Source organism: Podarcis vaucheri (genome assembly GCF_965113315.1).
Source record: "Podarcis vaucheri genome assembly, chromosome: W".
In the NCBI taxonomy this organism is placed as follows: Eukaryota; Metazoa; Chordata; class Lepidosauria; order Squamata; family Lacertidae; genus Podarcis; species Podarcis vaucheri.
The window spans coordinates 34,111,526-34,134,262 of NC_138757.1; the positions used below are offsets into that span (position 1 = coordinate 34,111,526).

At 46.8% G+C, this 22,737-nt stretch overlaps 1 protein-coding gene across 1 annotated transcript in view; it reads right to left on the reverse strand.

Moving 5' to 3' along the window:
• The window catches only part of LOC309523285 (inositol polyphosphate 5-phosphatase OCRL-like), a gene marked incomplete at both ends in the record, with an annotated part of 441,918 nt that extends 437,777 nt beyond the window's left edge, over positions 1-4,141 (reverse strand). The window contains 2 exons of the mRNA XM_082207066.1: positions 3,753-3,806; positions 4,082-4,141. Coding sequence (XP_082063192.1) covers positions 3,753-3,806; positions 4,082-4,141 — 114 coding nt within the window. The remainder of the gene's footprint in view (positions 1-3,752; positions 3,807-4,081) is intronic.
• Positions 4,142-22,737: the final 18,596 nt, after the last annotated feature.

Consider the following 22,737-nt stretch of genomic DNA (forward strand, 5'->3'; position numbering starts at 1 on the left):
CCTGGGGCTTTGCCCGATTTCAGCTGGGCTATTAGCTTGGCTATTTCGTCCGGATCGGTGGGAGGCCAAATAGGTAGGTGGGAAAACAGATGCATCAGATGGTCGGAGGGAGCATCTGCCTGTGAGAAACATTTCTTCAGGAACAATTCCCATGTCGGTGCAGGGATGACTGCCCTTGGGTATTTCTTCGCCCTTCTGTTAATCAAAGACCAGAATTCCCTGGATCTATGTGATTTTGAAGCAGTAATCAAGGCCTGCCAGCGATTGTGTTGCCACTCGCGTTTGGCAGTTTTCTGCGTGCGTTTGTAAACTTGCTTGGCTTGTGCATAACTAGCTGGCAGAGTAGATGCTTCGGAGGTCTTGTATACATTATATATAGCACGGAGGCGCTGTCTTGCTTGTTTACACTGAGAATTATACCAGGGGGCACCGTAATTATACTCATTTCGATTTAATATTTTGGGTGGTAACCTGAAGAAGGACGTAAGATCAGTCGTATAGTGGTGGAAGCGTTTCAACACTATACTATACTCGTCTGAGGCAGAGTCTATGTAGGGATGGGGCCCGAGGATTTCTTTTTGAAAGAATTCCTGATACCTTTGAGCCTGGGTCTCCGACCATTTGATTCCTCTTACTTGGAGAGATTCGTTGGTTACCATCTGGGTCGCATGTCTATGAGCCTCCGACTGCCAGTTCAGGGAGAGCTTGGCTACAAGGGGAAGATGGTCACTAGATTGTACATTCTCGATCTTAAAGGTGGAGATACACTTAAGTAGATCACTGGAAACCAGCAGGTAATCGAGAACGCTGTTTGATTTAACGCTCAGATGAGTGAGATCCCCTGGAATATCAGGGTGGCATGTTCCATTTAGGGGGACCAGATTTAAACGGATGGCCATTTGGTAGAGGAATACTCCAGCCTCGTTAACTCGTTGGTCTTTAGAAGTTCTCCTCATGATATGTTCCAGCTCATAATTATCAAGGTTTGGGGTAACCCACCATTTGGCTTTGGTTAGCGAGTCCCAATTTGCTGCTGTGCGGGCATTAAAATCGCCACCTATTATGGCCGGGGTGTTAGGAAACTTAACATAGCATGAGAGCAAATGCTCTTCTAGCGAGCCCCATTTAGAGCCCAGTTCGGAGGAAGAACCCCCGGGTGGCAAGTAAACATTTGTAACTAGAAGTGAGATCTTTTCCCCCGCAATCAGCCCGGTAAGGGCGTAAGGAGGCAAGGCCTGTACTAGAGTAAGTTTAGAGTGTAGGTTGAGGGAGATGCCTATTATTAGGCCCCCTTTGGGGCGGCCTCCTTTCAGGGAGGGGCAGGCAGGGAGTTCTAGAAGCTCAAAGCCATTTAGGGCAATTCTCTCTACTTCCCACGATTCTTGGAACAAGATGATATGAAACAGGTTAATATACTCCAAGAATTCTGGGTCAAGTTTTTTCCCCCTCCAGCCCGCAATGTTCCAGCTGAGGACTGATAGGGGGGAGTTCCTGTTGTGACCAATTCGCTGTCATTTCAGGGAGAGATGTGGGTCCTTTGGAGGCAAGGCAGACCCCACGAAAAAGTCAGTTATTTTACTTTGCATGGCAGGCACCTGCTGAAGGTACCTGGTCTTGAAGTTGGTAGTGAAGTATTCTGACTGGGGCGACAAAACGGGTCTCCCGCTGGGTAACCCAAGGGCGGACACTTCAGTGGGAAACTCCACTGGATTTGCTGAGACTGCCCCACCGCGAGGGCTGAAGGTCGCCGATGAAACCATTTGATTTATATGACCGGCCGGGTCTTCAATCAAATCCGGGCCATTTTTTGATGTGGGTGGAGCACTCCCATGACCTGATGCTGGTGAAGGTACAGGGGATGCTTGGCGTACTGGTACCGTTCGTATGTCGGGTCTATGCCGCTCAGGGGAATAAGAGGACTCCAGTTCCGGCATTGATGGATCAGATGGTAAGGAATTGTTTTGGTGGAAGGAACTCTGAGCTACACTCCTCAGCGGGGGGCTCTTGGAGGGCGAGTCAAAATTTATCAAGAGTTGAGGTGAGAGACCAACTTGTGGGGCAAGACCTGGGTCTGCCAAGCGCCGGTGGGTTTTGCCCACAAATGGGGGAGGAATGGGTTTAGGAGCAGGACTAAGGTGAGGAAGACTTCCTGCTTCCTTAAAACACGACTCCGAAAAGCTGGCAGGGTAATCCTGAAAAGTGGGCAGAACTTTTCCGTTCTTCTGGACATGTATGAGCTGATGATTAAGTACTTCTAGTCTATCAATTATTTCTTGTTCTCTCGGTGGAAGGTCGCCAAAGGTGGCTAAAAGCTCTCTTTCCTCCGGCGGGGTCAGAGAATTACTTGCGCCAGTGGGTTTCTTTAGAGCTCGTGGGGACGTAGGGTGAGTCCAGTTTCGGTACGGATGGATATCCTCCGGGAGAGGAGGCTCGATGTCCCGAGGTACTCCCGACCTCTCCGACAGAGTCCACTCCGTGCCGTGACCGGCAAGTAGGAGGGGGTGGGTCATGCTATCCATAAAAACTCTTGTTGGGATGATATCGTACCTAGCCAAGAGTGGTTTCTGCCTGATGATAGCTGAAGGAATCCTTGGAGAGTAAAACGCAAGCATCACTTTCTGTTGCCCGAGGTGCTGGTTCAAAGGTAATACTGCAATGAGATCGCATTGTGAGATTTCTATGTTTAGGAGATTGCTTAGGTGCTTTTTAACCCCACTCAGAGTAAGCCACCTTGGTGACCCTGCCCCGATGTTTAGGCAGATTTTCTTAGGTTGCAGGGACAATGCTTGATGTTTCAGTGCAGGATTTGGTTTGTATTTAGGGATCACACTTCTTTTTTGGGTAGAAGGCAAGGACCTCTGGCACTTCAATTCCCCCGTATCTACAGTTGGTTTAAACTTTGACCAGAAGTTATCAATTTTCTGTTCGAGGTTACATAGCTGGGAGGATAGCACATCAATCTTCTTGAATATGCAATTAAGGGTTCTGACCACAAGATGGAGATGTTCATGTTGTTCTTGTCTTGCACAGTCCTCAGCTCCGGCGTCCTGCACCACCCCCAGTGGGACACACCCTCCTCCTCCAAGCTTGCCGTCCACAGATTTAATCCGAGGTAAAAATAATTCCTCTGGTGTTGACGTTGTTTCTGGAGATGTTAGAGGGTAGAAACGGTTCTGAGTTTTCACCCTATAGCAGCGTTCAATTGGGTCACTCCGTTTGCCAGGTACGGGGGGGGGTCGGTTTTTAATTGTTTGGCTCTTGGGGAGGGCAGAGCCTCGTCACAATCCCTTAGGCGTTTGCCTTGGCCCATCGTTATAAGTCTTTTAAAATAGCGGTGCTTAAAAGGTAGTAAAAGGTGGTAGAAATAAAAATAACAACTGAATGTGAGCTGGCGGAGAGCCAGTAAGTCGAGGGCTGCTACCAAGGCTGCCGGAGAATACAATTATCTGCTCATTAAAGCTGATTTACGATGCAGGCTTTACAGTTATCAACAATGTGAACTCCTGGCATGGGCTCCAACACCCTGATACAATCTTCAGCAAAAACTTGCAAGGCTGGGAGCCACAACACAGATTTTAAAGAGGATTCGAGATGAACTCCGGCAAATGCGTCTTACCTCATCGCCATCTTGACGCCGCCCGGAATACCTGTCTGAAAGTGGTTTCTCTAGCCTAGGCTGTGGTATCCCAGACAAAGGAAATAAACAGGGCAATATCCTAAACCACCACATATAACACAAAGATGTCTCTCACCTGGTCGTAGGTCAGAAGTCTCTGAAGCTCATTTTTAGTGATCAGATGACAGTGCTGGAAAAAAGCAAAGCAACCACAGCTACAGGCTAGCTCACGGGGGCGGGGAGCGGGGGGCAGCCTGCTGCCACTTCCTGCAATATGTAGTAAGACTGATAACTAGGATTGGGCAGTATGATCATATTAGGCTAGTGCTCTGTGAACTAGACTGGCTCTTGTACTGCTTCCAGGCCCAATTCAGAGCATCCCATTTGGCCTTTCAAGTGTTTCAAGGTTTGGGAAAAGGGTACCAGAAGAAGGCCCACTTATGTTTGCACTGCCTCTCCACTGACTAGAATCCCTTTCCCAGGGAACTCCTGCTCTTTCAAGTATGGCAGGGCCTTTTCAGTCATGGCACCCGACCTTTCAGAATAATCTCCCAAAGAGGTTCACCTGGCCCCTGATTTGATGTCCTTCCAGCAAAGACTTTTAGAATTTCCCCTGGTTCTTGAATTCATGGGCAGGGCGCTTGTGGCCCTCCAAACCCTGCTGTAGTACACAGGAACATAGGAAGCTACCTTATATTGAGGCAGACCATTGACCCATCAAGCTCAGGACTGACTACATGGACTGGCAGCAGCTTTCAGGCAGAGATCATGCCCAGCCCGATCTGCACACACTGGTGACTGAGCCTGGAACCTTCTCCATGTAAAATGGCCGCTCTGCTTTTGCGTTACTGCCCTTAACAAACTGCAACTCCCACCCCGGTCACTGGAGAAGTTGCCTACATTTGCTATAATCTAATCTAATACATCTCTGCCACTCGGTTTATCTTGCTCTCTACTGGCTGCTCTAGAAGAAACCTTAGTGTTGCAGCTGCAGCAGCAGGGATCGCCGACACTGCACCCTCCTGGTGTTGCTGAAGTGGAACTCTCATGAGCCCCAGTCAGCAAGGCCAATTCTTAGCAATTATGGTAATTTTGGTCTATCAACATTTGGAGAGCACTATGCTGCCTGCCATAAAGAAGGCTGATCACCGAAGAATTGATGCTTTTGAATTCTGGTGCTAGAGGAGACTCTTGAGAGTCCCAAGGACTGCAAGAAGATCAAACCTATCCATTCTGAAGGAAATCAGCCCTGAGTGCTCACTGGAAGGACAGATCCTGAAGCTGAGGCTCCAATACTTTGGCCACCTCATGAGAAGAGAAGACTCCCTGGAAAAGACTCTGATGTTGGGAAAGACACAAGGAGAAGGGGACGACAGAGGACGAGATGGTGGGACAGTGTTCTCGAAGCTACCAGCATGAGTTTGACCAAACTGCGGGAGGCAGTGGAAGACAGGAGGGCCTGGCGTGCTCTGGTCCAGGGGGTCACACAGAGGCGGACACGACTAAACGACTAAACAACAACAAATGCTGCCTACCCTGAGCTACACACAGGCAGGAAAGTTACAGAAACATGACTCAATTTGCTTCTCCAGATAGCGGAGACCAGCAAGTTACATCAGCCAAGGCTCTCTCCCTCCAAGCCCTCGAAACGCACTCGTTTTCATGATTGTCAGCTGCGGCAGACCCTGGTCAGGGGGCAGGAAGCTCATCTGGGCACAGATATCCTTGTAATCCTGGTTTCAGCGCCCGAAGTCTTCCACGTGGGCAGCAAGGTGGGAATTGACCATGCAGAAGCTGGTATTGTTGAAGACAAACCTCACGGCCACACACCCCTTGTTACCCTGCAGGGGCGGAGCAAAGATGCTTGTTAGTGAGCAAGCAGGAAAGAGGGGGAAACTGGTTGGCAGAGATTAGAAAAACAGATAGACAGACAGAAAGATAGACGTAGGGAATTCCGCTCTCAGGGTCTACTCCCCATCTTCCCCATGATGCCTGTGCCCACTGTCTCCCTCATCACTTCCTTGATGCGGCTGAGCTGGTCCTTCCGGACAAAGATGAGCAACATCATTCCGACTAGACGGACCAGCTGCACCTAGAAGATGCAAGGTACTGGGATGTCTACCAGCTCTGTTCATTGCTTGCTGTCCTGGGCCGGCTGGATGCAGATAGGAGTGGCAGGTGGCACCAACTGGGGATCCCCCAAGGGAAGAAGGCTCAGAGCCAGGGAACTGGTGGGGGGTCGTCCGAGGGAGAAGAGGGAGCAGACTGTGAGCAAGAGGAGGTGTTGGAAACTGAAGAGGCAGGAGGGCAGGAAGATTCTGTGGCAAACAGCAGCCCAGAATCCGAGGCAGAAGTGGAGGCTGGAGGCGGGGGTCAAGAGGCAGAGATCAGGCAGGCTGCTGAAGAAGCCAGGGGGTCTCCCCATCCTGCTGCGATCAGCTCCCCTCCCTGCTGGTCTCCCAGAACACAGAGAAATTAAGAGGAGGGAGCAAAGACAGGCAAGGTGTCAGAGTCTCAGGTTGCTTGGGAAGGACCAGGGGGAGGAGGAGACTTCAGAGAGTGGTGGGAGGGTAGCAACCTTCAGCCTTCACAACTACCTCACTGGGGCAAGAGCTGTTGGGAAAGGTTTCTGTGATCACGAGGCCTGCACGGTTTGGGTTTCTTTGAATGAAGAATGTTGGCTTCTTTTGAATAAAACACCACTGACACCAGGTGTTTTTTCTTGCTGACCTCCTCCTCCTCCTCACTCCAGCTCCTGACAGCTGTCTGGCTGCTGAAGAAATGGGTGGGGTTGGACTTACTTTTTTGTACTTGGATTTGGAACGCAAAGCCTTTTCCACAGCTGTCAGCCACTCTTGCTCCTTTGTCGAGTCCAAGTAGAAGAAAGCCTCTGTGCTCAGGTCCAGCTCCTGGAACCGAATGCCCAAGTGCCAAAGAGAAGGATGTGGAACTGCAGGAATAGGACTCCAATCGGAACAGACGTGCTGCTTAAATATGGAAAGACAACAGGAGTGTGTGGCAGGTAGGATTACAAGGGCAGGCAAGATCAGGACCAAGAACAAACAAGTAAGACCAGCCACTTCTTCCTCAGCTTAGCTATTCGGGGCCCCAAAGGAGCTTTGCTAATGAAAGAAAAAAAGCTTTTCCCTTGTATTTTTTAAGATGTGTCAGCCAGCCTGATATCTAAGCACTATCCCAGTAGCCACAGGCAACCAGAAATTCTTTGAAGGCAAGTGAGTTGGTTGGTCTCTCCATTCTTCCTTCACCTGGCAACCTGGTTTCCAGGCTGGCTTTCCGGGAGCAGAAAACCACCTCTCAGATCTGCTGTGCCAAGCTTGTTTGCTAGAAGATTACCCCGTAACACCCTTGTCCTCTTTGCAAACCTCCTAAATGGCTAGCTTTCTGGGTTTCCATGCTGGCCATGAAGGAATGGGCATTCCCGACTCTGAAAACAGCACAGAAATACAGCCTGTCTAGTAAAGGGGTAAAAAGAGCAAGCTAAACAGCCTCTGTAAAACAGATTGTTTCTATTCATGACAGTAGGAGGGCAGTTATATGCAAGACTGTATTCAGTACTGTTCGTGCCTGCAAAGCTTTCGGGACAGACATACTCCGACCCTTCCAACCAGTGCCCCCTAACTTCCAGCTGAAACCAGGTACCTTTTTCATACCACAAACGTTCTTCAGTGGTGAACCATGGCATCTCAAATTCCAGGGGAGCCCTGTACGATGCCAAAATTCAGTGCCCCCACACCTCTCAACGTCTATTCAACATCATAGTTGTGGTGTCCCCTGTGGGGCCCGCAAGGCTTCACGCCAGGGTGACCAAACCAGTTGCACTCCCCTAAATCCATCTAAATGTTATGGGGGGGGGGGATTTGTCCCACTTAAGTTGCACTTTATAGCTCAAGAGGGCCCCTCTGGCTGATAATAATATAGTTGCACAGGGGACGCATCACAGAACAAAATGATATGTAGTTGGTCCACCACAATTGCAAGATTATTGCATCCTTCAGGAATGGTGTGTCCAGCTCCATCTGAGTCATCATCCAGGCACGCTGAGAGATGGGCATCTTCGGCCAGTCAGGGGTGAAGAGCTGGCAAGATCCCCTGTACTGAGCAGAAAAGCAAACTCTTTGGCCTCCGAGATCTCTCCCAACTCTCAGCAGCCCTCACTGTGAGCCTTACTAGAGGAATTTTGTCCTGCTTTTGCTGAGCTACAACACAGGAGCGCACCCCCAGGGGGCCATGATGTGGTAACCCTGGCGAAGCATTGCAGAGCAACTGAGAAAGCAGAATGATGTTTGCGTGGACAGTCCATTAGAAAGCTGCACTATTATTGCATTGATAGCACATTGCAGAATACGGCCCCCCTCCAGGCAAAAAATCCGTCTGGAGGCACAGTAGCTTTCATTTCGGAGGTTGTGGTTTTACAGCTTCCTATTTGTTTGTTTGTTTGTTTATTTATTCAAAATTATTGATTTATTTCATAAAATTTATACACACCAGATGGTAAGAAACATCAAAGCCGTTTACAGAAAGATAAAACCATAAAATCAGGAAAAACCTACAGTACATTAAACGCTGAAGAAGTGAATACCAGAATAGATCAGAACTGACTCCCAAGGTAAGGGGAAGAGACAGCTTACTCTATGATGTTAACCCCTTCATGCACTAATTAGACTGAAGCATGTTGGTTATATGAGACTGGTTATCCCACATAATATGCTCTCACGCAACCCATTCCCTCCAACTGAAAACCCATTTCCTGGACAATATCAACATTGTGTTTCCTGCCTGTGAACTGCACAGTGAATATTTTTATTAGAAAAGAAAACAGCCCGGTATTTCAGCTTCTCAAATTTGTTTTATTCAGTGCGCTGCTACAGCTTGTCACACCCAAATCCTCCAAAGGAATCTGCCAAAGTGCTTTTCCAGGCAAAAGGGGGCAGAGGGAGAGAAACCAAGAACCTCAAATTCACTAGACCAGGGATGGGGAATTGTGTGGCCCTCTAGATGTTGTTGGATTACATCACCCCTGACTGTCGGCCATGCTGGCTGAGGCAGAAGGCCATTAGATCTGGCAATATCTGGGAGCCCACAAGATTTCCAAGCCTCCGCCCTACACAAACAACCAGGCACTCAGCTGTGAGGCATGCCTCTTACCGGAGGGAGGGTCACTCCAGAGGCAGCTGTGGCATGAGGGTGCTGGCTCATGCCTTTGTGGGCACATTTGGGGATTAAAGAGGACCCCCTAGGAAGCGTGCTTGGAGATCTTCCTTACCACGTGGCTCTCTGGCAAAAGCACAACAGTACTAACGGCCATATGGAACCACACCTCAAAGCTGGATCAGACTTCCCAGATCCTGTAGCCTGCATCAGGAGGAAGACTGGGGCAGAGGGGCCTAGAGTGGGAGTCAGAGCTGCTCTTAGGGCTGCATGTCTGAAGCATGGGCAGAAATCTTTGGGTGTGAGGTTGCATGGGGCTGTCTCTTTGTGTTTTGCTGGTGCCAAGCCGCCAGCCAGCCAGAGGCAGGCAACCAACTGGCTTCAGGGGCAAGCTCCTTTGCAAAGCCAGTCTGACTTCACCAGATGCAATGACAGAGTGACCATTTGGCCCGTGTTCTGCTTCGCTGTGAAATTGCTTGTGTTCCTCAACGCAGAGAACCTCTTTTTCAACTTCAAGCTGGTCTAAGGAAGAAAAGCATAAGAGTTAGTCTTGAATCCCCCCACACATGCGCTGGGAGATGCCTGCACACCGCACATGTAAAGCACAATTCCTCCCACCCACACCCAAAAAGTCCTGGGAACAATGGTTTGTTAAGGGTGCTGGGAATCGTAGCACTGTGAAAGGAAAAGTAAGGTTCTTAGGATTCTTTGGAGGGGGTGGAATGTGGAATACACAGCGGCCACATGGACGGACAGACACACACACACACACACACACACACACACCCCAGCATAGCTTCAACTTTTAGCACAAAAAGTCTTCAGCCAGATGTCATGCAACCCTTTGGCAGGGGCAACTTATCATTTTATTGATTTTCCATAACAAAGAATTAAAAAGGCGGCCAATCTTGCAAAGGAGTGTTGCCATTTAAACTGCTGGTGTGACGTAGGAACCCGAACAAAGAGAAGGAACCAACTACCCAGAGTCTGCTTCCGGTTGCCCTTGTTCTCCACCTCCCTCTATCCTAATCAGCCGCAAACAAGAGTTCAGATTCGAAAGCCTTGTTATCACCTCATTCCCTTCAATTGGCCAGCTGCTCTGGCAGATGACATCAGTTCCTTCCCGCTCCCAATATTCCTGCTCCTAACCTGGTTAGCCATAGCCCGGAAGCTGAATCTCAGGGGAACGCCTTTGGGCTGGGAAGGGCTCATCTTTTCTGGGCCTCTTCTCCCCCTCAGGAATCGGTGCTTGGCTCCTGGCCTGTGAAATGCGCTCAAAATGTAAAGATGCCTTCTTTCCACAGAGCCAAGGGAGAAGGGTGGAATTTGTTTTACCCCCAAACCTTCCCACGACAGAGATGCAGGAGTTGCGTCACCTCCAACTTCCTCAGGGATGAAGCAGCTATGAAAAACGAAACATCCCACCTGGGCACGGTTTCTGAGAGAGCAACAGCAGAAGACCCAGACTCTGGCAAGATGAGCATTTGCCCAGTGGATTCTTTTTTAAAAAAAAGATATTTATTGAGAAATATTTTTAAATATAAGAAAAAATGAAAAATAAACATGCAAAATAATAAGCAGTTAAAAACACACATTAATTTTCAATAACATAACTTCCATACCCTTATTTCCTCCAACCTCCTCATACTTCCCTTCTTTGTATTCCAGTTCAGTTTGTTAGTACAGCAAATCCTTACCATAAAATTTTTACCCATTTATAATCCTTTTTTTTTCATATCTCCTAAAGCATTACAGCTGGAAACCGCTTAATTTCTATCCAACATCTTTCTAACATTCATTAACTTTACAATATTTCTTTAAATAGTCTTTAAATTTCTTCCAGTCTTCTTTCACCGACTCTTCTCCCTGGTCTCGGATTCTGCCGGTTATCTCAGCCCAGTGGATTCCAGCCACTCCATGAGGGCAGACAGGGGATGGCTGTGGTGGCCGCCAGCCCCTTCCCACTCCATCTCAGATACAGAATGCATTTCCTCTGCCACTCCTTGGCTCTGGCGCCACCTACTGTTGGCCTCCTTGCCTTCCACCCTCCCAGTCCCAATGAGCACCATCCACCCCTGGTCCAGAGGCGCAGAGCAGTAGTTAGGTGATCTTGCGCCCCGACAGAACCGTCCAGATTGCGCCCCCTAGCCACGGACAAGTTAGCTCTTCTTTCTGCCTCTCCTCCACCCCCCCCTCCACCCATTCAATTCACCCTGGAAGTACAAGTATTGAAAAGTAAAATGTTAGAGGTTCCCCCCACCCCATAGCAATATAATTGGATTCAGCTAGCTGGTCAGTCTACTTTCGGTTTCACTCCTGGCTCCTTGTTAAATTAATACTGCAACAGAAAGTTCCCAAGCAGATATCCAAAGTTCTTTGGCATTTCTCCAGTTGTTAATGAGATGTCTCTTCTAGTCCAGGGGAGTCTTTTGATCTTCTTCCAGGAAACCAAGAGTAGAAAGCCTTGATTTTCCTTTTTTTCTTTTTCCAGTCATTTCCACAGAGTTAGTCATTATTAGAGTTATTAAAACCTTATTATATTAACAAATGCAATTTTTTTAGTCTCCCTTGCTTTCCCGGTGACCTTCAGCTTAAACACAAACTGCTCTGGAGTGAGAAAAACCCATCACACTCAAAAAGCCCCGCTGGAGGGACCTGGAAGTGTGAGGGAAAGAGCAGTTTTGTAGTGGGTTTGTTGCACAGGAGCACCAAGTTCACTAACTGGCTGATTCAGAGTGAATCCCATCCAAAAAGAGTGCAATGGTGTGTGTTTCAGCCAGCCATCCGGCTGCTGCAACTATTCCCTGGGTGCCACCACACTGTCCTGTCTGTGTGTTTGGAAGGGAATGGGAGCTATGCTCCCCCCGGAGACACTCCACTCCTTCTTCCTTAGCTGTGCTGCTCAACAGTTGAGGCAACCTTCACAGTTCTGGGATGCCGAGGAAGCGAACCAATAGTCATGTTCATCTGTACTGGCTCAGTATGCCCTATTCTGAAAGGTGCTGCCTTTCATATTCACGCCCAAGAGCCTTTCCGCTCCAGAGATCTGGGGCTGAACCCGGGATCTGCACGCCAAGGCTGGAGTAAGAAAGAGCCCCAGTTGACGCGCCGGGCATCCCTGGTTCCCCCTCGGCAGTGGCAGCGGTAGCGGCAGTCTCAGTAGCCCGGAGCCAGCCTGGTAGTGCACTTGGCTCTGGCTGGCTTCAGGAGCTGCTCATTGCCCTGGCACCCGCCATTTTGCCTCGCCGGAAGTCCCCATATGATGTGTCTTGTGCCGTTGAACCAATCACGCAACATTCATTCCCTACTAATAAATCTACAACACTTAAAATATAAATCTGGGGGCCTTATATGAAATCCGGGGACATTCCGGGGACGGATTTTGTTGGGGACAGATTTGTAAATCCGGGGACTGTCCCCGGGAGACGGGGACATCTGGTAATCATTCCGTAATAGGGCTTCTCCTGCCTTTGCCAGTATGTCATCCTTCTTAGCCTCCTTAAAGAGGGCGTTCAGAAGCACTTGTACGTCTGGCCATATGGGATTGTGAGTGGAGAAGGTGGCGCAGTCTGGATGAGTCCCTCTGTCTTGCTCTTTGGTCACTGTGACCGAGCACCATTTTGGGTCGATCAGGATCCATGGGGAAGGGGATCAACCCAGAAGTTGTGGAGGGAACGGGAAGAGAAGCTTGGTCAAGAGACTGGCTCATGTCAGAAGGAGGTCTGACTGCATCCTTGGCGAAGCCCAGGGCAGGGCAGGAAGGCAGCATTGCCCAGCGGGAAGGCATTCGGAGGCAAATCATCAGCAAGGAGCAGAAAATCCCCTCCCCTTCCCTCAAGAAGACTGAAGAATCTCTAGTCGGCCTTCAGGTGAGTTCAGCATCCCAGGTCTCTGGGGTGTTCCTGTCCATTACAAAGCTGACTCGAGGCTCCGTCAACTGAGCCCCTACACTCCTTGCGTACATGAAAGGGCCACAGAAAGGATGGGAGGCAGCCTTTTCCTGGAGCCGTCTTACCTGCAGCAGTTCACTCGCTGGCTGCTGACCCTTTTCCTCCATCACCTGGATGATCCTCTCAAGAGAGGAGAGTTTCCTGCAGAGTCTGACCAGCTGCTCATCCCTTCTCCCTGCAATCTCCTTCCCCACCTCTTCCACATGATTCAGCAGACGCTTTTCTTCTTCTTTTTCTTCCAGGAACTGGCACAGTTGTCTCAACTTCTCCACAGTCTTCAGCCTCTCCGGTTCTGAGGAGGTCGGAGTGAGGAAGATGGTCCGCCTTCAAAACATCAGCAAGAGAATTAGGATTTGAATTGAACTGCTTCCACCCTCTCAGCTCACAAGTCCTCAGGCTTCTCCTTGACTGCTTTTCACATAATAAACAACAATGGGAAATAAACTCCATTTAGCTGCATTCAAAGGCAAACTTACCTAATTCACAATTCTTGGGAAAATATGGAGACCAAAACAGCAATCTTTTGAAATTCACACATCTGAATTTCTCAAGGTTGACCCAGTCAGGTAGTGTTCACAAAAAATGTATTCATGAGGGCAAAGCACGTATCCAACTAATTATACGAGAAGGTAGCCACCCTAGCATTTGATTCATTTTCAGAATAATAAATACCGTATTTTTCGCTCTATAACACGCACCCAACCATAACACGCACGTAGTTTTTAGAGGAGGAAAATCCGTAGGCATGCCACCCGTAGGCATTCCCTCCATAACACGCACAGACATTTCCCCTTACTTTTTAGGAGGAAAAAAGTGAGTGTTATGGTGCAAAAAATACGGTAAATAACAAACCGATATGGAAAAAGGAGAGAGAAGTTGAAATGGGCAGATTTCCCCATCCCTCCTCAGTCCGGACTTGCTTCTTGAAGTGCTTGTTCCCTCACTAGTAACAAGAGTGACACTTCCAAGGAGGTCTTTGCTTTCTTTGTCTAGGTCTGCTTGATAGGCTAGAATTTCCCCTCTTTCTTTCCTCCGAATCTCCAGGCGGCGACAGATCTCTCCCCGACAAGAAAAGGGAAAACTCAGCTTTGATTGAGACACAAAGAGAGGAGATGAATGTTATACTGGCTTCTTGGGTCCAGTGGCCTTGCTATAATAGCAAAGTAATTGACTGGAGGAAAGAAAAGTACAGAACACATACATAAATACCGTAAGTAGTTCTCATCACAAAAGAATATGCAGGTAAACCCATGAACAGCCAGGTAAACCCATCAAGAGGTTTCCTGGCAGACAGGAGTCTGTTGTAGGCCGCCCCTTCTGTGATGTATGTATGATGTATGGAGGAGTGGTCTTGGGCTCCAGGGTGGGCAATTTCAAATGTCTATATAAGGACTTGGTTCGGGGTCTCCTCCTCCCTCCTGCGTGGGGGTGGGGGGGTGAGCACCAGTTAATAAAGATCTGGCTTACTAGCTGCTTTGCTTCTCAGTATTCTCTGGTTGGCCTCTGTTATTTTCTCCTACCGATAGAGAAGCTACGAAAGGACTCTATATGGGCTCTGAGGTACCCCAGAAGGGAAAAGGAGCCTTTTTTCCCTTAGAACACTGGCCCCCAGTCCCCACCCCCTTGCAGCTGACCCCTTGCTGCTCTCTGCTTGGCAGGGTATTGAGGAGGCATCCTGCTAGCCCAAGGAGACATGTGCAATTCACATTTGTAGTGTTCTAAATATGTTCAAAGCAACCTTGCTGGGGGATGTGGATGAGGTTAACCCTTTCTCTCCCTGCCATGGTCCCATGAAGCTGCTGTATTTCAAGGGAAGATCCCTTGACCCCCCTGGCAGAGAGAAAGACTTCGACTCCCTCCTCCCAGCCATCCCAGCAGCCCTCAGGCTTCCCCTTGGCTGCTTCTAAGGTAATAAACAACCACCAATGAATACCATGCCTACTTTGGATCTGAGAATTAAAAAGATAACCTGCCAAGAAGAATACACAGCTATTTCTCCCCCTCAAGGTACCTTGTATTCCTCGACAGCCTCTTCCAGAGGAATCACCTCGTGGTGTTGGTGCTTCTTGGATCTGCCCCAAACCACACAGATGGGGGCTTCATCCTCCTTGCAAAAGAGTTTCAGGGGCTCCTGGTGCTTCTCACAGACTCCTCCTTTCCCTCTGGAAGACTGAGAGTCTTGGCTACTTCGACAAAGGTAGCCAATTGCCGATTGCGGACAAGGCTCCTTCTCTGGACTCCAACTCGGCCTTGAGGACAGGAAGCCAGCCTCCTTTTTGCCCCGCTGCACTGGATCAGGCCGGACTGGCAGAAGTTGTGCCCACACTCTGGGATGGTCCCTGTGTCGTAAGAGAGTCAGGATCAGAGAGGGAAATGAAGGAGAAGGACCCTACCAATATCAAATAGATCGTATTCTGCCTTCACACCCTACAAGAAGGTCAACTGTGCCTTTTTGCTGTATCTTTCTCATTGACTTTAAGGATGGATATGAATGTATTTTTCGACTGAAATGTATTTTTCCTCAAAATGCTGTACTTTTCTAAATGTATCTAAATGGGTTTTTGTATTTCCCCCCAATCTCATCGCCTAGAGAATGTTCCGTAAGTGTAACAATCACTTGTTCCAAATGTATTTGATACAAATGTATTCAAGTGTATACTTTTATGGGGAAACGTAGCTAGGAAAATGTGGAGCTATATATATATATATATATTGCTTATAGTGCCTTTGAACGGTCAGCGTTCCACCCTCTATCCTTTCACGAGCTGCCAAAAACACTCTCCACACCACACTGCCATCTACTGGGTCTACAAATGATACCACGAATACACACAAATACAAGCTCTAAAATAAATTAGTTTTATTTTCTCATAAGTATGCAAACATAAGACTATCACACCCGAATTGATAGCTATGCAGAACAGGATTCCCCCCCCCCTCCCTCCAACGGATAGCTCCCTGTGCGGCTGTCTTTGAGGGGGGTGGAGGGAGGAACGGGTGGGATCGACATCCGATAGCTGCCTGCCTGCCTGCCTGCCTGCCTGAACATGCCGTGCACCTGGGGGGCGCTGCGACCGGCGCCCATTGGGAAGGAACAAGACAGGAAAAGGAAGGAAATGGGAGAGGTTTTTGTAAGGCCCCACTTTTCACATGGTGTCCTGTTGTGTGGTCGGAAAGTACTCTTTATTTTTTGATTTGGGTTAATGTCAGAATAAAAGCGAGTTCCTTCAAAATAACAAATTCCTTTTTATCTTACCAATTTCTCATATTGTAAGAAGCGGAAGAAGAAACCATAGAGAGCATTCATATTTTCCTTCTCATCAATGAAGTCAAACGTTACAATTATCCATTTTAGAATGAGCATCTATAGGGAGAAGACAGATCTCAGTAAGCCAAAGCAAGGCCAAGACAACAAACCCCTTCTGGAATATGGTCAGCGTGTACAACATCTAGCTGAATCATCACCAGGATAACGAAGTCAGACTGGGGAAAATATCATTCTTCAGAACCAAGACATCATTACCATGCTTTCCAAGTTACCTGAAAGTCACTAGAACACTTGTGAGCACAGAGCCAAGACACAGCGGAAATAAGAGAATCCTCTGTTATTACGGAAATGGGAATCAGAGTCTTCAGTAGCCTAGTGCTTATCACTGTGCCTGCAAGACCTTGAAAGACACTGCTTAACATTCTGAACATCTTCACTCTTGATAATTTCTCACAAGCTCAAAGCAGCCCCGGTTCTTGTTAAGGGAGAAGGCAGGGCAATGCAGCTCCGTTGACATACTTTGCTGCCAAAGGGAAAGAGAAGAAGCCAAAACATGTTTTGTTTACCAAGCTTGGCACTGAGTGCGATGTTCAGCAAGTTCTGAATTTCTTCTGGTGCCAAGCCTCTCTCTTGCGCAATCTTTTCCACAGTCTCCAAAGGACTCTGCAAAGCTCCCTGCTTCCGTGAGGCACTATCCTGAATTAGGAAAAAGTCCAAGTGTGATTCAAATCCATTCGAAAAATCGTCCTCATGCATGATGGCCTGTCCAATGGCTTGCTTTACCATCAATTGGCAAGGGAGCCCCATTGAGATGCCATGGCATTTGTGTGGGAATGTTCAGGGGTGCAGGAGAGGATATATTGTGAGATTATATCCTAATCCAACTTGTGCTAACAAGTTTCCAAAATATCAGCAGAGTTTATAAACATTCCCCCTTTAAGTTCGCAACGGTAACGTGTGCACAGGTTCGCTAGAACCTCTATAATAATTACTCTGGTAATTTCCCCCTTTTGATCCCTCTTAAAATACAAGACACAACACAGTCTTTATAAAAGCATAAAAGAGTTTACTCACGTTCTGTTCACAATATGATCCCAGAAGGCAGACAGCCTTAAAAAGGTTACATACATTCAGAATCTATCTTATAGCAAGATAGTCCTTTCCTCCTCTCTTGGCTGAGAGTCAAGAGAGCATCTTTAGATGCTTCTTCTTCGAAAGAAAAATGGCAGAGAGAGAGAGATGGCTGCCTGCCCTGTGCTTTTGTCATTACCTGCACAGGTGAGGCCACACCCACCTCTGGTCACATGCGGAGGAAGTCCGTCCCCAGGAAGTTTACCTGCTTGCTGGACAGACATCCCTCCCCATATTCTAACATGTACACTCTAGGAATGTTGTCATTGACTGCTCCTGTGTTTACATCCCACAGATGGTACCTGCAGGAAGCCGTCATCTGCAGAGCAGAGCCATCCATTGGGTATATAAGGGGTGATATGATTTTTCAGGTGCCTTAGCCTCAACCAATACCTCAAACTATCAATCAACCTTCTCAGTCTCCTTTATGCTTCTGATGAAATAGGCTATGCCTGCATAAGTTATTGTTATGTTGTCCTAAAATGCCACTACTCTTTTGTCTCTTCCTTCTGTGTTTTTTTTATAAAATATTTATTAAAGTTTCAAAAAAAGGAATTACATAAAAACAAAAAATACAAAGGTAAAAGACAAAAATAAAAATACAAGAAAGATACAGAATAAAAAAGTAAATACACTTACAGAAAAAAAGGGGAAAAAAATAAAAAAATCAATCTTTCCATATCTTACATTCATATCCTTGTTTCCCTGACCTCCTCATACCTCCCTTTTTTGTGTTCCAATTCAATTAATTAATTCAGCAATTTCTTTCCCTCCTTATTATCCTAATCTTTAATCTTAATATATTGTAACATTAAATTTTTACCTATTTAGAAATCCAATTTTCCATATTCTTTTATATCATTACAGCTAGAAACCACTTAACTTCAATCAAACATCATTCTAACATTCATTAATTTTGCAATATTTCTGTAAATAATCTTTAAATTTCTTCCAATCTTCTTCCACCGACTCTTCTCCCTGGTCTCGGATTCTACCAGTCATTTCCGCCAATTCCATGTAGTCCATCACTTTCATCTGCCATTCTTCCAAAGTGGGTAGATCTTGTGTCTTCCAATACTTTGCGATGAGTATTCTTGCTGCTGTTGTAGCATACATAAAGAAAATTCTGTCCTTCTTTAACACCGATTGGCCGACTATGCCCAGGAGAAAGGCCTCTGGTTTCTTCAAGAAGGTATATTTAAATACCTTTTTCAGTTCATTTTATATCATTTCCCAGAAAGCCTTAATCCTTGGGCACGTCCACCAAAGGTGAAAGAATGTACCTTCAGTTTCTTTACATTTCCAACATTTATTATCGGGCAAATGATAGATTTTTGCAACTTTTGTCTCTTCCTTCTGAAGGATCCCGGTGAACAAGCAATAAGCCCTTGAAACACACACACACACACACACACACACGAGGACAAGACAAGACAGGGCTGTGCTCACAAACCATCCCAAAATAAGCCTCCATTCCCCATCAATCAATATTGGGCTAAAAGCTATAGAAAACAAAGCTACATGCACCTAAAAACTGGTTTTGAAACAGCCTTGGTCTTGCCTAGTCCCTCAGCCTTGTGAGTTTGGGAGCTAGTCTGCAAGGGTGAAAATCTAATGGAGGATTCCATTGTTGAATTCCATTGTTGAATTAACCAAGCAAGGGCCATAGTTGCCATGCCTGATTTCTTCTTCATTCGAAGGCTGTAACTGGAAGTAGCAAGACCTTCTGGGGCATTAATGCTGTGAGCCTCTCCATCTTCAGTTCAGGTTGTATATGTGTGTGAATAAACCATATATCATAAAGACACCACAGTCTCCGCTGAGCCTCATTCCAAGGAAACTTGCTCTAACAACCTCACTAATGCAGCCCCTTCAGTCCTTTATTCTAGTTCCCCTTTCCATGCCGTACCATACAAGGCTTTGCCAGTATTTTCAGGGTCATCTTCCACCACAATTTAGGGTTGCCATATGTCTGGGGAAACCCGGACATGCCCGCTTTTTGGGGACCAACATGCCTATCTGGGCGATTTTTTACATTTTAAAGGAAATGTCCAGGTTGAGGGGGAGGTGTTGGGGTCTCGGGCTCAGGTGGCTCAGGATTGGGCTGCTCTGCCCGTCATGGCCCCTGCCAGCCCGAGCTGGGGAAAGGGGCATAGCAGTGGCGACCCCGCACACCTCTTTTCCCAGCTCGGTCTGGCAGTGCCTCAGGCTGTCCTCTTTTTTTGCTCTTGTACCTTCGTTTTCAAACAGCTTAGTTCGTGAACGTTTTGGCTCCCGGAACTGATTCCATTCAACTTCCAAGGTACGACTGTAATCAAAATAAAAACAACAACCACCCAGTAACCCATAATTGGATGGCCCCATTGGGTTCTGGAATTATGGAGGGATGAAAAACTGATCGCATTCCACTTTCATAACACTATGCGTATACCCCTGACCGTGTCCTCCCTTACTCATTTCCCCCCTAAACTAGAAAGCCCCAAATGTTTTAGCTTCTCATCTGGGAGTTGCTCCAGCCCCTTGATAATTTTGGTTGTGACGGACTTCCGGGTTGGTGCCTCCGACAATGGCGGAATTCCTCTGATCGGGAGGAATTTGCCCCGTGGGAATTTGGGTCTGTACTGCCACGGCGAAGGCGGAGACCCGTAAAAATCACAGGCGGGAGAAACCTGTGAACGTGGGATTCGGTGGGCACCTTTTGCGCCTCCCCTACTTGCGGGGAAACCCAGTTTCGGGGATCCGGAGCGATGTGGGGTGAGTGGCGCGGTGCTTCGAATCGTCTGCTTCTTCCACGGAGTGAAGCCACATAGCTGTTGTCGGAGAGCACTGACTTTTTCCTGTGGACAATTTGACTCTAAAGTAATTACCCGTGAGTAGAGCTGAATTGGGAAGAATTGGATTTTTAAACGTTTAATCTGGCATCGAAACGGGGAGGAAGTCCGCCTCCCCCTTTTGTAGATAAACTGAAGCAAGGAGGCTGCAAGCTAAAGTCTTGGAAAGCCTTTTGTAAAAGACTAAATTTCCATCAGTAAAGAACTAAACCCCCCCTTTTTGGAGACAGGAGAAGAGGGGGGAAGTGGTGGACTGAATATGCCTGTAGGAGAGAGTTAAGAGAGTTAAAATACCGCCACTCTGACCCTGGAAACGGGTTGCTAGCAGGATTGATGTTTTTTAGAACGTCCATTGACAGCGTTTAGAACGTTCATTGACAGGTAGCTAAACAAGAGAATACATTGTTTCTACTGTCCCCCGTTGTTTTCAAAAAAAGGAGGAAAGTAACTGAAAATTGAAACTAACTTTGGATTATTGAAACTGTGTTTAAAAGAGGACATACCGACCGATACAAATAGAAACTGTTTTCCCCTAGTGGAAGCTTTTGAAATTGGTTACTTTACAGGAGCTGGGCTAGGGGAATTTCCAGCTGCAAGTTAAAAAAGTGTGAGACTTCGGAATTGACCTTGAATCTCTTAAGTGTTATGGCAAATGGAAAGGAAAAAACAGTCGGGAGATCGACAGAAGAGGCCTTAGTGGCTGCATTATTGAAAATAAACGATTCGCTGGAACAACTTCACAAGAAAACAGACGTGATAAATGTGAAAATGGATGCTGCAAATATTGAAATTGACTTAATCGTAGAAAGTTTAAGTAACTTGGGACAAAAGGTGAATACCAATTTAGAAACCACCCAGAAACACAGGACACAGGAATCTACTCTGATACGGCAAACTGCAGATGAAGTCAGGGGGAAAACCCTTGCTGCTGAATCTAAAGCAATACAACTGGAGAGGAGAGTCCCATCCATACAAAGATGAACATAAGCTGACATTCGTTATGATTGAACTTAAAGAACAACAGATGAATTTGAGGACCAGAGCCCTATCTGAACTGGAAAAGGGGAAAGCTTGACAGAGTTTCAGGAGGCGACAGGACTAACATTGGTTGAGAAAGAGAGGTATTTTGGGGTTAGTATGACCACCAAAAATGTGAATCTGTTTAAGGATAACTGTGAAGGATGTTGGATTGAAGAGAAGGGGAATTTGGAAATATGGACAAATCAGAAGTTGTTACTGTTGGGCCGAGTTGTTGTGGTGGGGATGAGGGCTGCTGTGTTGCTGGGGATGTTGCTTTTGTTTCAAACATTGCAAGCTTTGGATGGGATGGAGTGTTTCAGGAGGTGGCAGAGGGATGCTCCTAGAGTTGTTTGGCAGGGCAGGAAGCCGCGAGTAAAACTTAAGATATTGATGGATGCCAAAGAAGAAGGTGGACCTGCCCTGCCAGACCTGTAAATTTCGTTGTGAACCATCTGCTTTTTGCTGGTTGAGAGAATGGTTGCTTCTTGAAAGCACTGAAGTGTTGGACAATGGCAGACGAAGTTGATGGACTATATGGAATTGGCGGAAATGACTGGCAAGATCCGAGACCAGGGAGAAGAGTCGGTGGAAGAAGATTGGAAAAAGTTTAAAGACTATTTATAGAAATATTGTAAAATTAAGGAATGTTAGAAAAATGTTGGAATGAAGTTATATGGCTTTAGTAGAAATGTCATAAGGAATTAAGTATAAATAGATTAATAGAAAATTAAAGGAAAAATAAGGCAAGAATGTGTTAAGATAATTATAGGATAGAAAACAGAGTAAGATGGAAAGGAATTGCTGAAACAATTAATACAAGTGGAATACAAAAAGGGAGGTGTGAGGAGGTCACTGGAAATAAGTGAATAAAATATAAGATATTGAAAATGTTTGAGGTGTTTTTAAATTGTTTTTGTTGGTTTTGGCTTTGTTTTGTTAGCCCATGTAGCGTTTTTGTATTGTATTTGTATTGTTTTTTCTCTTTTCTTTTTTGTTTGTAGTGTTGTGTTGGAAATGTTGAAAAAGTAATAAATATCATTTAAAAAAAACAACATAATTTTGGTTGCCCTCTGCTGAACATTCCTGCCCCCCCAAGCTCTGCCTTCAACTGCAAACGTGGCAGACAATGCCTTCCCTGCAGTTGCACTGCCAAAAAAAGTTCAGTTTTACTTTTAAGGACAGGAAATTCTCCTGCAGGCCATCTGTGCTAAAGAGAGGGTGCAGATATAAGTCTCCTTCTTTTGGACCACCCAATTTGCATAAAAATAAGACAAGATTAAAAGTGTTGAGTTTTCCCTGAGCTGTGGCTGCTACTTCCTGAGCATGAGAGATGAAAAGGGCCTGTATGGATTTGGCAAAGTCAGCATTCAGAGTTCGAGAATCACACTTGGCTCATGACCAAGGGTGTCCAAAAATAGCAAAAACCATCCGTTCAATCACCTTGCCCAGGAATGGAAAGTTTGAGACTGGACGATAATTGGACATAATGGCCAGGTCCAAATATGTCTTTTTAATAAGCAGTTGAACAATCACTTCTTCAGGTGGTAGGTTTCACTCGTTCAAGTCTGTCCACATCCTCAGAGGCAACAGGTTGTAATGGATCCCATCCAACTTGACTAGACCCAGTGTTGTAGTGGGCTGCGGGGGCACAGGGGCAGTTGCCCCAGGCACAAAATTGTTAGAGGTGCCTCAATACAGCTGCACGCTTCCATCACTGGGGTCCGATGACAACGGCTTGTCCATGCGCTCAGG